The sequence below is a fragment of the Trichogramma pretiosum genome, unplaced genomic scaffold (assembly GCF_000599845.2).
Source record: "Trichogramma pretiosum strain Unisexual culture from Peru unplaced genomic scaffold, Tpre_2.0 scaffold69, whole genome shotgun sequence".
NCBI lineage: Eukaryota > Metazoa > Arthropoda > Insecta > Hymenoptera > Trichogrammatidae > Trichogramma > Trichogramma pretiosum.
The window spans coordinates 3,729-18,913 of NW_019641608.1; the positions used below are offsets into that span (position 1 = coordinate 3,729).

The 15,185-nt window shown below is 46.1% G+C and overlaps 1 protein-coding gene across 1 annotated transcript; it reads left to right on the forward strand.

Annotated features, from left to right (window-relative positions):
* Positions 1-2,240: 2,240 nt before the first annotated feature.
* On the forward strand, positions 2,241-5,731 carry LOC106648494 (leucine-rich repeat-containing protein 24-like). Its single transcript, XM_023458463.1, has one exon. The coding sequence runs from the start codon at positions 3,298-3,300 to the stop codon at positions 5,590-5,592; it is 2,295 nt and encodes a 764-aa protein (XP_023314231.1). The 5' UTR covers positions 2,241-3,297; the 3' UTR covers positions 5,593-5,731.
* The last annotated feature ends 9,454 nt before the right edge of the window (positions 5,732-15,185 follow it).

A 15,185-nucleotide genomic window follows, 5' to 3' on the forward strand; every position in this document is an offset into this window, starting at 1 on the left:
GCGATACGGCCCATATACATTAAAATACATATATAGCGCGCGCATAATACGTGTGTGTATTTATAGGGAGAAAGCGAGAGGGGGTGGGAGGGTGCAAGAGAGCAAGATAGAGAGAAGAAGGGAGAACGGTCTCTCTCGCTCGCTCGCTCGCTCGCTCAGAGTCAACGACACCAGGCACTGCTGCGAGCAGCTTATAATATATATACCTGGGTCAAAATAATACTTTTTTACAAAACCGTGCGCACGTATATCACCGATCTTGACGCGCTTTTGGTATGTTATAGTACATGGTAAAAAGGTCCCAAAAAAAAATTTTTAGACCCCCTCCCCCCTGCTACCCCCCACTTCCGGTATAAACGTCCATTTTCTATCTATATTTTTTCTGAGGACATGAAGCAAGTAAAAAATCTGAAAAAATTCATAAAAATACTTTTCCACAATCCAAACAACCTTGAATTTTTTCAGATTTTTTGAGTGCTTCAGGCCTTCAGATAAAATCATTGAAAATTTCAAAAATCGAGATACGGCGGTATGAGCCGATGTAGTACTCGGAAATTTTTTCAGTTATTTTTCGCATTAAAAAACATAACCTCAATTTTTTTCAGATTTTTTCAGATTACCTAACGCACCTTTTGAAGCCAAAAACCGATTTTTTTGACGAAAATAATTTTTTTAGGACAGTACGGAGCCTCGAAAAATCTGAAAAAAATTTTTTCTTGTTTTTTTCATCAAAATACGTAATCTCAAATTTTTTCAGATTTTTTAATTGAAGGCGATAGCTTCTAGGGCCGAAAAATGCTATTTTTAACAAAAAATGGTTCCTAGAACCCGATGGTTCCGGTGAAAAAATTTGAAAATATTTTTTTTGAATTCCTTGTCAAATTTTAATAAATTTTGACCGTTTCAAAAGTTCGATTGAAGCTTCCTAGCTCATTTTAGAGCATCAAACGAGTTTTATCATTCCTTAATGTCTTCAGAAACGTCTTCAGATATTTTGCACTAATCTTTGTCCTGCTCTAAAATGAGCTAGGAAGCTTCAATCGAACTTTTGAAACGGTCAAAATTTATTAAAATTTGACAAGGAATTCAAAAAAAATATTTTCAAATTTTTTCACCGGAACCATCGGGTTCTAGGAACCATTTTTTGTTAAAAATAGCATTTTTCGGCCCTAGAAGCTATCGCCTTCAATTAAAAAATCTGAAAAAATTTGAGATTACGTATTTTGATGAAAAAAACAAGAAAAAATTTTTTTCAGATTTTTCGAGGCTCCGTACTGTCCTAAAAAAATTATTTTCGTCAAAAAAATCGGTTTTTGGCTTCAAAAGGTGCGTTAGGTAATCTGAAAAAATCTGAAAAAAATTGAGGTTATGTTTTTTAATGCGAAAAATAACTGAAAAAATTTCCGAGTACTACATCGGCTCATACCGCCGTATCTCGATTTTTGAAATTTTCAATGATTTTATCTGAAGGCCTGAAGCACTCAAAAAATCTGAAAAAATTCAAGGTTGTTTGGATTGTGGAAAAGTATTTTTATGAATTTTTTCAGATTTTTTACTTGCTTCATGTCCTCAGAAAAAATATAGATCGAAAATGGACGTTTATACCGGAAGTGGGGGGTAGGAGGGGGGAGGGGGTCTAAAAATTTTTTTTTGGGACCTTTTTACCATGTACTATAACATACCAAAAGCGCGTCAAGATCGGTGATATACGTGCGCACGGTTTTGTAAAAAAGTATTATTTTGACCCACCTATATATCTGCGTATATATCCACACGCGCTAGCAGCAGCACACGTACGTATATATATTCGTACACGGTATACGCGGTTGGGAAAGAGAAAGAGATAGAGAGAGAGAGAGAGAGAGAGAGAGAGCCGTGCCAGGGGGAGATGAACGAAGGGTGCGCCCTACTTTGCTCTCTCTCTCTGTTTTGCTCGTGTGCGCGTTCGCAACTGCGCTGGCTGCCGCCGCCGCCGCGTCCATCCACCTTTGCCACCCTGCCTTACATATATATACAAGCGCCATACTATTGAATACTATGGGCGAGAGAGCTTGGCGCGTGCGCTACTACTACTACTACCCCCTGACTTGGCTTGGTTGTAGGAAGAGAGAGAGAGAGAGAGAGAGAGAGAGAGCCGTTAACGCCGCCGCCGCCGATGCCACCAGCGATGCTCCTACCTAGCGCTGCTGGTGCTGCTGCGCGCGAGTTGCACCCGAGCTACCGTAGCTTCAGCATCGGAGTCGTATATACGAGTTAAAATAATACCGTGTATTGGTACATGTGTGTGTGTCTGTCTGTATAGGTGGGCAGCAACAATAATACATCGTACAGGTGATAGATGAATCTCTCGAGTGCATCTTTAACGAGAACAAAAATTGTTCTCTCTCTCTCTCTCCACCGACAAAGTACTTGTATAGAGGCATGTGGATCGGCAATCATCGGACCGCCGAGTGTCCGCTGCCAAGTGGCAGGAGGCAGCAACAGTAGCGACACTGGCTGAAAAAAGCTCGCGCTGCGTTATACGTTGCACATTATAGCCGTGTCTGTGTGTGTGTGTGTGCAGTGCGCGCACCTGTGCAGCTACTCCAAAGTGCGCAGTGTGTATAGTCTCGCGCGCGCAGTAATCATCGTACACCAATCGGAGTTCGTCATCCACCGTCGTGCTGATGCTCCACGCGAGCTTATATAGCCGTACAGCAGTGTTGTGGCGCTCCATTTTGTGCGCCCCGCAATAAGCGCGAGCGTGTGTGTGTGTGTGGTCCGCAGTCGGTGCGCCGAGTTCCGCGAGTAGTTGCAGGCTCCACACAGAGCAGCAACACGGTGCAGCAGTGCGTGCGTGCGTGCGTGTGGATTGTATTTATTTATTTTGCGAAAGCTCGCAGTCAGTGTCTAAGCTCTCGAGCTCCTCGGTGTCAGCGGTGTGCACGCCTTGGCGCGGCTTTTTACGTAAGCGAGAGAGAGAGAGGATCCGAGTAGTAGCCCGCCACCGCGCGCATTTATACTCTGTGTGCCACCCGCGCCCTCTCTCTTACTCCCTCGCTCACACTCACCCCGCGAGTAGTCGGCTCGTCTATGTGCCTCTGCTTTCCCTCTATAAACATCCATCTATCTCGCTCTTGCGCTCTCGCTTGGAAAAGTTCGACGACACCAAGTGGTGCTGCCACCGCTTGACTTGTGTATCTAAATAAATAAATCAACGTCGTCGTTCCTGATACAATGCTGGTCAACGGGAGCAGATAGCGAGGAGGAGCTGAGATGAGTTGAGTAGTGCGTGTGTGCAGCGCGTGAGCTAGTGCAATGAACATGTCGTCGTCGTCGACGGGCTGTCGTCTACTCCTGGCGCTGCTGCTGCTGCTCGCGATGTCGAGCTCGGCGGTGCGGGCGTCCTCGGACAAGTGCGCCAACGTCTGCACGTGCAAATGGAAGAGCGGCAAGGAGACGGTGGAGTGCAGACAGCGCGGCCTCACCTCGGTGCCCGACGGCCTCGAGCCCATGACCCAGGTGCTCGACGTATCGGACAACGACATCGCCGCCTTGCCCAATCGCATCTTCGTCAAGGTGCGCCTCACCAATCTCCAGCGTCTCTATCTGCGCAACTGTCGCATCAGCCGCATCGACGCCCAGGCCTTCGACGGCCTCACGAATCTCGTCGAGCTCGATCTCAGCCAGAACAAGCTCGCCTCGGTGCCGACGGCCAGCTTCGCCTCGACGCCCTTCCTGCGCGATCTCTCGCTGGCGCGCAATCCCCTCGGCAAGATACCGGCCCACGCCTTCAAGGACATGCCGACCCTCGTCAAGCTCGACCTGTCCAACGCCGAGCTGAGCGAGCTCGCCGCCAAGGGCTTCCAAGGCCTCAAGCTCCTCGAGAGCCTCAAGCTCAATCACAATCAGATCTCGACTCTGCATCCGGGCACGTTCGAGCCCCTCGAGAAGCTCACCAGCATAGCCCTGCACGAGAACCCCTGGGTCTGCGACTGTCATCTGCGCGAGATGAAGTCCTGGCTGGTGAAGCAGAATCTGCCGACGCTGATAGCGCCGATCTGCCATCGACCCGAGCAACTGGTCAACAAGTCCTTCGACGAGCTGAGCTTCGACGAGTTCGCCTGCAGGCCGGTCATGCTGATAGTGTCGCGCTACGCCGAGGCCACCATCGGCGAGAACGCCAGCATCGTGTGCACCGTGACGGCCATCCCGCCGGCGCGCATCAAGTGGATCTGGAACGGCAAGCTACTGACCAATCACTCGGCCGTCAACAGCTATCAGAAGATCATCATCTACGAGGAGGGCTCGTTCAGGAAGCGCAGCACCCTCATCCTGACCAACGCCCAGGAGACGGACTCGTCGAGCTTCTTCTGCGTGGCGGAGAACCAGGCGGGCAGCGTCGAGGCCAACTTCACGCTGCACGTCTCGCTGCGCACCGCCGGCATGTCGACCCTCGGCTCGGGTCAGATCGCCGGCATCTCGGCGGCTCTGCTGGTTCTCATACTGCTCATATTGCTCACCATCATGATACTGTTCGTGCGGCTACGCAGGATGCCCCAAAAAGACGTCAAGAGTCCCGCGCCCGAGGGGGATTCCTCGCAAGCGGCGGCGGCTGCCACTGGCCTCAATAACGGTGGCAACAGTGCTAATAACAATCTGCAGCTGGAACAACCGCTGAACAATCCTCAGTCGGCCAACTCGACCATGAGTCGGCGGAAGATCGAGGAGATCGAGACGACGAGCTTCAGCGAGCAGGTGGTCAAGAGCTCGTCTCTGGTAAACCAGCAGCAGCAGCACCAGCAGCAACAGAGCCTCAGCCACAGCAGTTACGCGACGCTGCGCCAGCCCATCAGCCACACTCTGGCCGCTACGGACAGCCACCAGGATTATCTCATCGGTCGGGCTTACGAGGAGAGCCTCGGCTTGGCCTCCAACACCTTGACCATGGGTCGGCTTCATCATCAACCGCAGCATCAGCCGCAACAAGTCGGAATGACGCTCGGCATGCCTTGCTACTCCACCTCGTCGCAGGTCTCTCTACACATGCAACAGCAGCAGCAGCAGCACATAGAGAATCCGGACCTGATCAGGGACACGCGGCGCGGCTCCTCGTCCATGTGCGTCAGCGACGCGGAGCAGCAGCAGCCGCAAGGCCTGCCGAGCCTCGTCTACGGCGCCACCGGCGAGTACAGTCGGGTCTTCGACATGGACGAGAGCCAGCTACTCTACACGGAGTGCCTCAACTGGGAGGCGAGCTCGACCAGCCTCAGACCCTCGCTCTCGATCAATCCCTACGTCGGTCCGATCGGCGGCGGCGACGTGCAGCAGCTGCTCGGCAGTCAGCAGCAGGTGGGCCTACCGCCTCCGCCGCCACCCGCACCCACGCAGCCCTCGTTGCAGCCCCAGCAGCAGCCACAGCAACAACAGCAACAAGCGCAGTCCCAGCAACAGCAGCAGCAAGAGACGTTTCCGCCGGGTGCCAAGCAGATACGCGTCTGGCAGAAGGGCGTGCCTGTGCTACCGCCCGTGTCGGCGCTGAAGCGCGTGCTGGGCTCGACGCGCAGCTCGCCGGACGAGGGCTACCAGGAGGGCACCGGCACCGACGTCTAGGTACAGCTGAAACAGCAGCGCTCGAGATTGTTCCAGGCACCCTGACCCAGTCGAGCGCAACAACAACAACGGACAACTGCCGCCGCAGCCGTCGTCGAGCATCGCGTTGTGTTGAACGTTGCAGTGCGTGACTCCAATGACCGGCGCGATGATTACTACCTTTAATGAAAAAAAAAAAGGCTCATGTGTCTGTGCGTATGTGTTTGTTTTTCTGTGTGATGACAATAGTGCCCTCGCCACGTCCGACAATGATGATTATAATTGCAGTTCGACGTGTGGCCAATCGTGTGTCTGTCTCTCTGTGTCTCTCTGTGTGCGAGTGGAGTTTAGTTTAAGTCAGTTGTTGTTGGTTTTTTTTTTGCGCGCGAAATTCTGGCGCTCGCTCACACGAAGCGGAAGCCGGAACACGAGCGTATAATGACAGGCGCACGCAGCACACAACAATGTGCGGGACGTGCGCGCGCCAAAAGAAGAGGAAACTCGGCCCAGTTTCCGGCCTGTGCGTGTGACTCGCTGCGTACTGTGTGTTGTGCCCCCTGCACATCGGTGTACGTGCGCTGGCACTTGTGCAACTCTGCTACCTACTGCTACTACTACTACTACTACTACTACCAATACGACGTTTCATCGTGAGATGACGACGACGACGATGGAAAAAAAAGAAGCGAGAAATAAATAACAACACGTATATCTATAATATATCCTATGTAGCTCTGTATAGTAGTTCATTATTACTAGTGTACTGGTCGCGCGGTACGGTCGTGCGAGAGTACGTCGAAAAACGCCCCCCCTGCACATGCCACTGCAGCTGCACACACGCACACACACATTTGTCTGTGCATGTGCGTGTGTGTGAATTGTGCGAGGGTCGGTCGAATCTGTCGATTCGGAGTGCAGATTGTTGCGTGCGGGCCGTGCATGTGTGTTCGTAAGAGTGAGTTTCATTGCGTTTTGTTACACACACCTGTACACTTCTAGCTTTACTGTAACGACTCGTGCTAGTGTACATATGTGTATTCTGCCACGTTGCTTTGTTTTTTTTTTATATATACAAAAGACCGAGGATAGGCCGAGTAAAACAGATGCACCTTTTGAATGCGTTAACGTTATATCACGGGAATTAAACGGAAACGCATCGGTAATGATATCGAAACCGAAAGAATAATTTCTAAAGATACAAAAAAATACGCGAAAAAAGACTGTTTTGATGTTCCATATAAAATAAAAAAAAAAAAAAAAGAAACGCGTAAACGCTTTAGCTTCACCCACGACGATACTTGAACAATTACTTAAATTAATAAATACATTTAGGTAATTATTGCCGAGCTAGTAGAGCTAAAGCTTAGCGCGCGGAGTTGAGGGCAAACGAATGTGTACATATAGAGTTGTTCTCTCTGTATATATACACATTGTACACATGCACACACACAAGTAGATACGAAAACCAAGTGTGCGTATATAAAGTAATCGCGATGAGTGCGCTCGACTACCACCGCTGCCAACTATATCGTATGTGTGTGTAGAGTATAACGTTGAACGGAGAACTAATGGCTTTTATTTGGTACATTTGAAACACACACACACGCGCACACTTACGGGCAATATATCGTTTCCCGTCCTCCTCTACCACGTTTCTTATGACTTCCTAATGTATGGCTCCTGCTGCTGCTGCTGCTGTCTTCTATAACCCACCCATGCTCACTTCTTCTTCTTTTTCATCCTCCTCTTTTTTTTTATTTTATTTTACTTGCCTTCTATTACTGTTGTTCGGTTGTTTTTCTGAACTTGAGTTCGCGTGACTATGCTTACTTTCTGTGCAGGAGCAGCGGCGTACTTTATGACGCCCGTGTCGGCGCGCGCGCGAGCAAAGTAACTCGTAGAACGGAAAATATGAACGCGCGCAAGCGGCTACTCGGAAACAAACTATGTGTACTCTCCGAGCGATTTTTTGCCTCGTCCATGTGTGTGCTTTAATATGTTCTATCTGCAGTTGAATAATACACTCGTATACACACTACACCCACTCAACTCTGCTGTATTGTATATCGTCTTTACGAACGATTGAAATGATTGTCAGAGATTAATTGGGCCATTGAGCCTCTGACTTCGTTTATTTTTCTACCTTCTTCACGACTCATTTCTGCACACGCTTACATTGACGAAGAAACGAAATAGATCCTTTCGAAATTTAAATACTGTACTTGTTTGAAATTATTATAAATACTTTCGAGGTAAAATTCAACGCAGATTTTTAATATATTGCACGATACGTATCGAGTAATGAGCAAAAACATTTGAAACAATGCGACAGTGAAAATCTAGCATTTACTGTAAAATAAATTTCGTATAAAACACTGCGCGCCAGCCCGCGATAATGACGATTAATTAATATAATTACGATAATAATCGTAAAAATAATAATCATCTCGATTGATATAATTATTTTTCGGCAGCGCCCATTAGCCGAAAAGAGCGAGTGCGAGATGACTTAATTGATAGTTGCATAATTTATAAAACATAATTGCACTTGGCGAAAGTTGGACCAAATGAGTGTGTTTCTTTTTTCATCGTTCATCAGCACTTTATTCGTGGCCTCGAGATAGTGTTATTCACGCGTAACTCCAAGTTACACACTGCATTTTTACTGCGCACCCTGCGACGATGTACCTGCAGCAGCTTTATTTTCGTTTTTTACCCCCCAAAAGACACTCGAAACCGTTATACTCTCCGTGAAAGCTCACTGTTTCTGGAAAAAAGCGTTTACTTGGAATATTCGCATCGATAAATTGCTGGCAGTAGCTCTGTAGCGCGTATGGACTGACGCGAAAACGTCGTAACCCCCGAGCGAAAATTCGATTTCGCCTTTTGCGCGAATCAGATGGCTGATATTTTTTTTTCGCAAGCTCGACGGAAAAAGTAGTCGTAAAGCAGCAGCTCAACGGGAGGCAAACCGGCTTGGGGCTATCTCTGCAGCAAATGCAGCGCCTCGGGACGAACGATCGTCCGACGAGCTGGCATGCGATCGCATCTCTGCTTGTTTATTGTGTGGCCAGGCTGCGCATATAATTAACGCGACAAAGCTCCGCGAATAATTTTAACGCTATTTTCCAAAGTATTCCGAACTGGTCTCGTTCTCATTTGCCCGAATAAATTTGGTCTATCGCGTTGTAAGCCGCGCGATTGTCTCGTCAAACTCCGACAAAACCGGTGCCACGACGCTGCTTTTTTTAATTGGGCCAGGGTCGATAGCAATTGTGCGAGCTTGTGGCACCTCGTGTGACGCAACGATCTTCGTTCTGTAGGTAGTAGTAGTAACGTTTCGCTCGCTACATTACATACCCAAGCTTGACAGAGAAAGAGAGTCCCTCCGTCTCGCTCGCGTTATATGCATATTTTCCTCCCTTCGCTAATGGCGCCGTATAACGAGCCCTACGAGCATACAATATAGGTATATACAGGTGTCGTCGACGTATCTGCGCGAAAGTGCGATTGTCGCGAGGGGCTCTTTTTTCTTTCTCCTTTTTTTTCGCTTTTTTGAACGCCGCTCGCGAATGTCCTTCTCGCAGCCGCAAGCTCGATATTAGCTTCGAGAATGGCTCACTAAAATTGACTCTCGGCTGGCAAGTGCTGTATACTTTGAGTTTTTACAACCCCCAGCAGCAGCAGCCTATTTGACTCTGCGATATGTCGAGCTCGTATTTGATACTTTACGCGTTTCTCTGTACTTTCTTTTTTTTTCGCCACCGATTCGCTGCAAGCTCGAATTCCTCGATCAAGATTCGACGTATACAAGTAAAAAAAAAAAGTCCCTCGAAATACAAGGCAACGGTTTATACATACATTCGGATCCATAGATTTAGTCTGACTTTATATTTAGGTACGTATATGGGTTCGACCGTTACGCCCTTTTTTTTGTGTTACACGCGCGGAGATCGCCGCTTACGTTGGAAAAGGCTACTACATAGTACAGTAAAACGCATGCAAGAGAGCTTATAACAATCTGACAAACGGAAAAACAGCTCAGAGATAGAGAAAGAGTATGAAAGTTTACTTTTTTTTCTGTACGTATAAAGTATTGCGCGTATCGTAATGAAAGCCATTTTCGTACTTTTTGCAATTAAAAAAACAGCAGCAGAAGCTGCGCACGAATTTCCACAGACAAGTTCGTGATTTTATATGCGCGGATGGGCGCGTAATGTTATACACACAGAGGCAAAAAAACAAAAAAATAAATAAAATGAAATACGCGTAAACAAACCGCGCTGCAAGCCGCATCGGGGCGTATTAAACACGCGAACAAAAGAGGAAGATTTTTTTTCTCCACGCTGTTTAGTTTTTGTTTTATAATTATCGCGGCTCCGGGGCGCGCGAGTCTCTTTGAATCGGGAAAAGCACTGCGCAGGAAAGTGGCCACTCCTCGTCTTCGTCGTCGGTTTATAATGAGAGAGCCGCGCGTCTTCCTCGTTGGCGCACGGCGTCGTGTATATTTAAGAAAAACACACTCGTGCGATCCGTTTCGTGCACACTCGCGCACACAACGAGTACGCACGCGCGAACAATAACGTCTGCGGCTAACGACATGATTATATATACGTAGGTGGGCGCTTTGGCACGTCTGACCACACGATGACTGCGTTCTACGACTTTTGCCAACGTCTAAAACTTCGTATTATACAAATTCACTCTCGTAGCTCGTTTATGACTGAAAATTTCTACATAGCTTTTCTATACACGTGTGCGCGATATAATGCGCGCGTCTGCTTCGATTCGTTCTTTTCCTTCCGATTGTGCATTACCGGTGCAAGCTTCATTCGTGCGCTCGACACTATATACGTATTTGCTCGTTAAAACTTTTGCGAGCTGGGGCGACAAATTACAGCACAAAAACTCTCACGCCCTCGAAAATGAAGCGAAAATGAGGGAGGGGGGGTTTGTTATAATAAGGACAAAAAGCTGCCACCTCCGCTGCACCCGTATAATGTTACTTTCAGCTGGCTCGAGCGATGTAACTGTCGGTCACTCGGCGAGCTATGTGCAACGCGCAGCACCTGTCGGTCGCCCCCCTATATACGTATCATTTTTACGATGACACTTTGTCGTTGCGTACTTTACAACTTGTAGCGCAACGAGACGCGTACGCCTGTTTATAAAATGTATACGCGCTCGTATGCGCGTGCATGCATTGTGCGAGCGGCGTCGGTGCTGCTGCGTGTACAGGACGATGTGTATAGCGTTAAAAAAAGGTTTTTAATCAAACTCGATGAAAAAGTTGCAGCGCGCTGCCAATCGGCGCACACGAGCCAACCCCTTAATGAAACGTGGTTTGAACAAAACGAATTCGGATATATATGACTCGTGTCAAATTACAATTGAAAATTTTTTCTCACTTTTCTCACCCTCTCGCCCTCTCTCTGCCCCCGCTCTCACTCTCTCGCTCTCTCGGTTTCTCTCGTTGTATGCTGGCGCATACGTATGCTCGTCGATAAAATCCTCTCATTCGAGTGATTTAATTGATTTGTAAATTCAATTTGATGAACAATTTTTAACATTCCTTTGGCGAAAAAAAGGTATTTCACTTCGCTGTCGGCGTTTTCCAAGGTTTTGTTGAATTGAAAAATATCTCGTCGACACATTGTTCAATCAAACGTGCCATACTCAAGGCGTTATAAATCATGGGAGCGTTGGATTATAATTGGGCAATGTAACGATAGCCATATCATCATTATTATTATACCGCTTTGAAAGTTAATGAATATGGATCTGTTTGCACGATCAACAAAATGAAGCAATTCGCTTTTTCTTTCGATATCGACTCTGAAGTCATTATTGACTTGGAACAATCTACAAAATATAAACACAGGTACATGTACCTTTCAATGGTCCAAAACTAATTTTTGCAATTTATTATGCTACTCTCTACCTTTCCATTTGATTATTGAATTAAACATTTGTAAGCTGGATAAACCGAATGAATTGCAATGAGTCAAACAAAAACTTGACTTACATAGTTTCAAAGTCATTGAAATTTTTCTCATTCTACTCTTATTTGATTCAAAATTCACCTACCTTACATGAGGATGGCCATGAATCCACTTGACCTTACTGCAATTGACAGTTCTAGTGCCGTGTCACAGGATGATACAGACTCGAACCATCAAAAAAGCTCAGTTTCTCAGACCTGAAAAGCAAAAACAAAGCTTGACCTTCAGAAAGATGGATGGCACATAACCCACCCAGACCCAGCTTTCGACCATTGAGGTGAACCCAAATGTCACATTATAGTGTTTGTACAGAAGTAATTCCTGATCTAGTGAGTGAACTGTCGTGGCACCCAAGGCGCATATAGGTCTCCACATTAGCGTTGGTGCCAGCAATCGAGTGCACATGCAAAATGGATTCTACTTTATGTCATCCCGCCGGGTTCAAGAACTTACGGCTAGCATTATTATCATTGCCACATATGACACGTAATTTCTCGATTTCAATGACAGGTGTTACATAGAAAATGCATCGATTAAAAAAGAGCGGTATCCGTATTACGCCTACCAGGTCCTCTTCCGTCAACGGTAGTGACAGAGATGAGGTCGTCACAATGTGGCTGAGTGCGAAAAACCTAAATGGCGAAGACAAATTTCTTGTTTCGCTTGCCAAAATTACGTATCTCAAACATCTTTGCTTCACAGTCAGTGCACCGTTATTCATTCATCTTTAGCCAATCCAGCATATTCTTGACACGATGATTTGAGCTCTCGAAACATAACCATATCCCGGCTTTACTCAGAGTGAATGGCCCTTTTATACATTCAATTGCGGTAAACCATCACTGCATTTGTAGCTAGCGTCATCGAAGGTTTGTGACGAGTTCGCACCGATTGGGTCTTGACGGGGGCGAGAGCATCAAAAGACGCCATGATCACTAATACGCCATTGTCACTAAGCTTCTGTGAAGTAATATCTGCGCAATGAATATCAACAGTATAGATAGAGCAGCACTATCTAAGTGATTGGTACTTCCTGAAGCTCAATCGGTTAAATATTTTTCGAGATATCGTTCCGCCAGTGCCGAAAAATGTTGTTTCGAGAAAAACGCGTTTAAAGTTTTTTTGATACGAAATTCATACAAAACCTATGTATTACCTTTAATCAGCGATCCCTGCACCATACAGTTGGCCTTCTATAGCAATCTGTACGGGTCGTTTTACATATTAAAAGCCACTTTTCACTCGTACGATAATGTTCTTACATGAAATATTAGTGACAGTGTTTGAATAAAAAAAATACTAAATTTATTGAAATTAGCTGATTTTGCGAAGATATGTTTGTAAAGACCCTTCCACTTATATTGAAAAGTGAGCATCTTATAATTTCGTCTCCCCTATAAAACTACTTTGGCATCATTCTACATACCCCAAGCGAGCTTTTTATGCAAAAAAAAAAGAAAATCGATTTTTTGAAAATCCTAGAGTGGTGTTACCCCTTAATCGAGCTAAAGCTAAAGCACTTTTGTGTAGTTTAGTACCAAGTCAACAATTCCGAGTAAAAGGACATGTATCAATTCCGACTCAGAGGGTACGAAAAACAGTGAGAGTGTCTAAAAAAGTCCTTAGTTGAACTGGTAGAAAATCATACGTATTCTTTGATCTATTCTAAGATTTTTCGTTACGGGCTGATAAAATACGATGAAAGTGTAAATAACATGTTATTAATTTTTGCGATTTCTATGTATATCTAAAGCAGCGTCTAGATTAACGTTCGAAACACTTTCGGCGATACAAATAAGTTGAACCAAATTTTAAAAAATTAGGCGATTTTCAGCCCATATATCTATTTATATAATTCTATCAAAACAATTATAACATTAAATAATGACCAGCATCCAAAATAAGTTGTTGGATCTGGCGGGGTGACATAAAGTAGAATCCATTTTTGCATATGCACTCGATTGCTGGCACCAACGCTAATGTGGAGACCTATATGCGCCTTGGGTGCCACGACAGTTTACTCACTAGGTCAGGAATTACTCCTGTACAAACACTACAATGTGACATTTAGTTTCACCTCAATGGTCGAAAGCTGGACCTCGGTGGGTTGGGTGCCATCCATCTTTCTGAAGGTCATGCTTTGTTTTTGCCTTCAGGTCTGGGAAGCTGAGCTTTTTTGATGGTTTGAGTCTGTATCATCCTGTGACACGGCACTAGAACTGTCAATTTCAGTAAGGTCAGATGGGGTCATGTCCATCCGTTTGTAACGGAAGAAAATTTTGAGTCAGTTATAGAACTTTTTTGGAGAGAAAGAGAGCCCTACATTCATGTTTCGCTTATTTCCTAACAACTGCATAGGACAGCTTAAATTACTAGTACATCATAAGAAATGATGCCCAAAATGTTAAATAGAATCTAATTAAATCAACCCGTGCCGAATTAAAAAAAAAAGCTTTTTGTCGATGAAAATCTGCTCTAAATTGTTTCAAACGAAAACTTTTACATAAACAAGCAATTCTGACATTTTCCGAATTTTGTTTAGAAGTATATGCTAACAGGGTCGTGGAAAAATCTCACGCAACTATGTAAGCTCTCGTTGTCGACGGGTCAATACCGTCAAAATCAAAAATCAAACTGCACTCGGTAAGAGCTCGGTCGTTTCAATTCGCGAAAAACTGCGAACTGCGCGCAGTCCTCGGACGCAGTACCTCCATCTATCAAGTTCGCGGATTGCAGCGACACACACGCACACAGTGTATCGCCGCGATTTCGCGCACTGCACACAATATACGCGTATAAAATATACACGTACATCGAAGGCAAAAAGATAAAAGAAAAAATATAGCCTACGGTGCAGCGCGTCTTTTTCTCCATTCTGCGCCATTAATCAAGCGTATATAGTAGTAGGTATATACGCGCTCGTGGCTATAGCATCGACGTCGACGTCGGCTCGATCGAAGCCTCGTGCTGCACTGCACATTACTATTCCGAGTATCCGCGTGTGCTCGTCTATATATAGAATCCGCGCCGCAAGCTCTACAACGTGCACAAGTTCAACGAACCTTCGATGCAACGTAATGAGCCGTCACGCGCGATAAAGACGAAAAAAATCCATTCGGAGAAATCATCGGGCTGTCGTCGATGCCCCGGGATGCACGACCAAATCCGTATAATCCTTTGTCTAGGGAAGGTATTTTTGGCTTTCGATCTTTGCAAGACCATCGATCAGTAGAGAGTCGTTGCCGTACGTCAACGGTTTTTTTTTATCTCCAGTACGTTATAACGGGTACTCGTGCCCATGCAACAACTGAAATTCGATTCGAGAGCTTGCGGGGAGGGGACTTTTCGAGAGGCCTCTGCGTATAAAAAAGCTCAAGGCTCGTTTACGCAGGGCTAAACAGTGTATTGTACACTGTAGAAGCGGGCGCGGCGTGCATCGTACTCATTTATAGTTCATGGACACACGAGCGAGAAAGAGCGCGAGTCGAGGGGGGGGACCGTGCGTTGCGTGTGTCGAGTTGATATTATACACTCTTTACACTCGAGGCTCGAGATCCTTTTTGATTGTTCGAAGGCTTTCGCATATATACGCTACGTATAAGCACTCGCGGC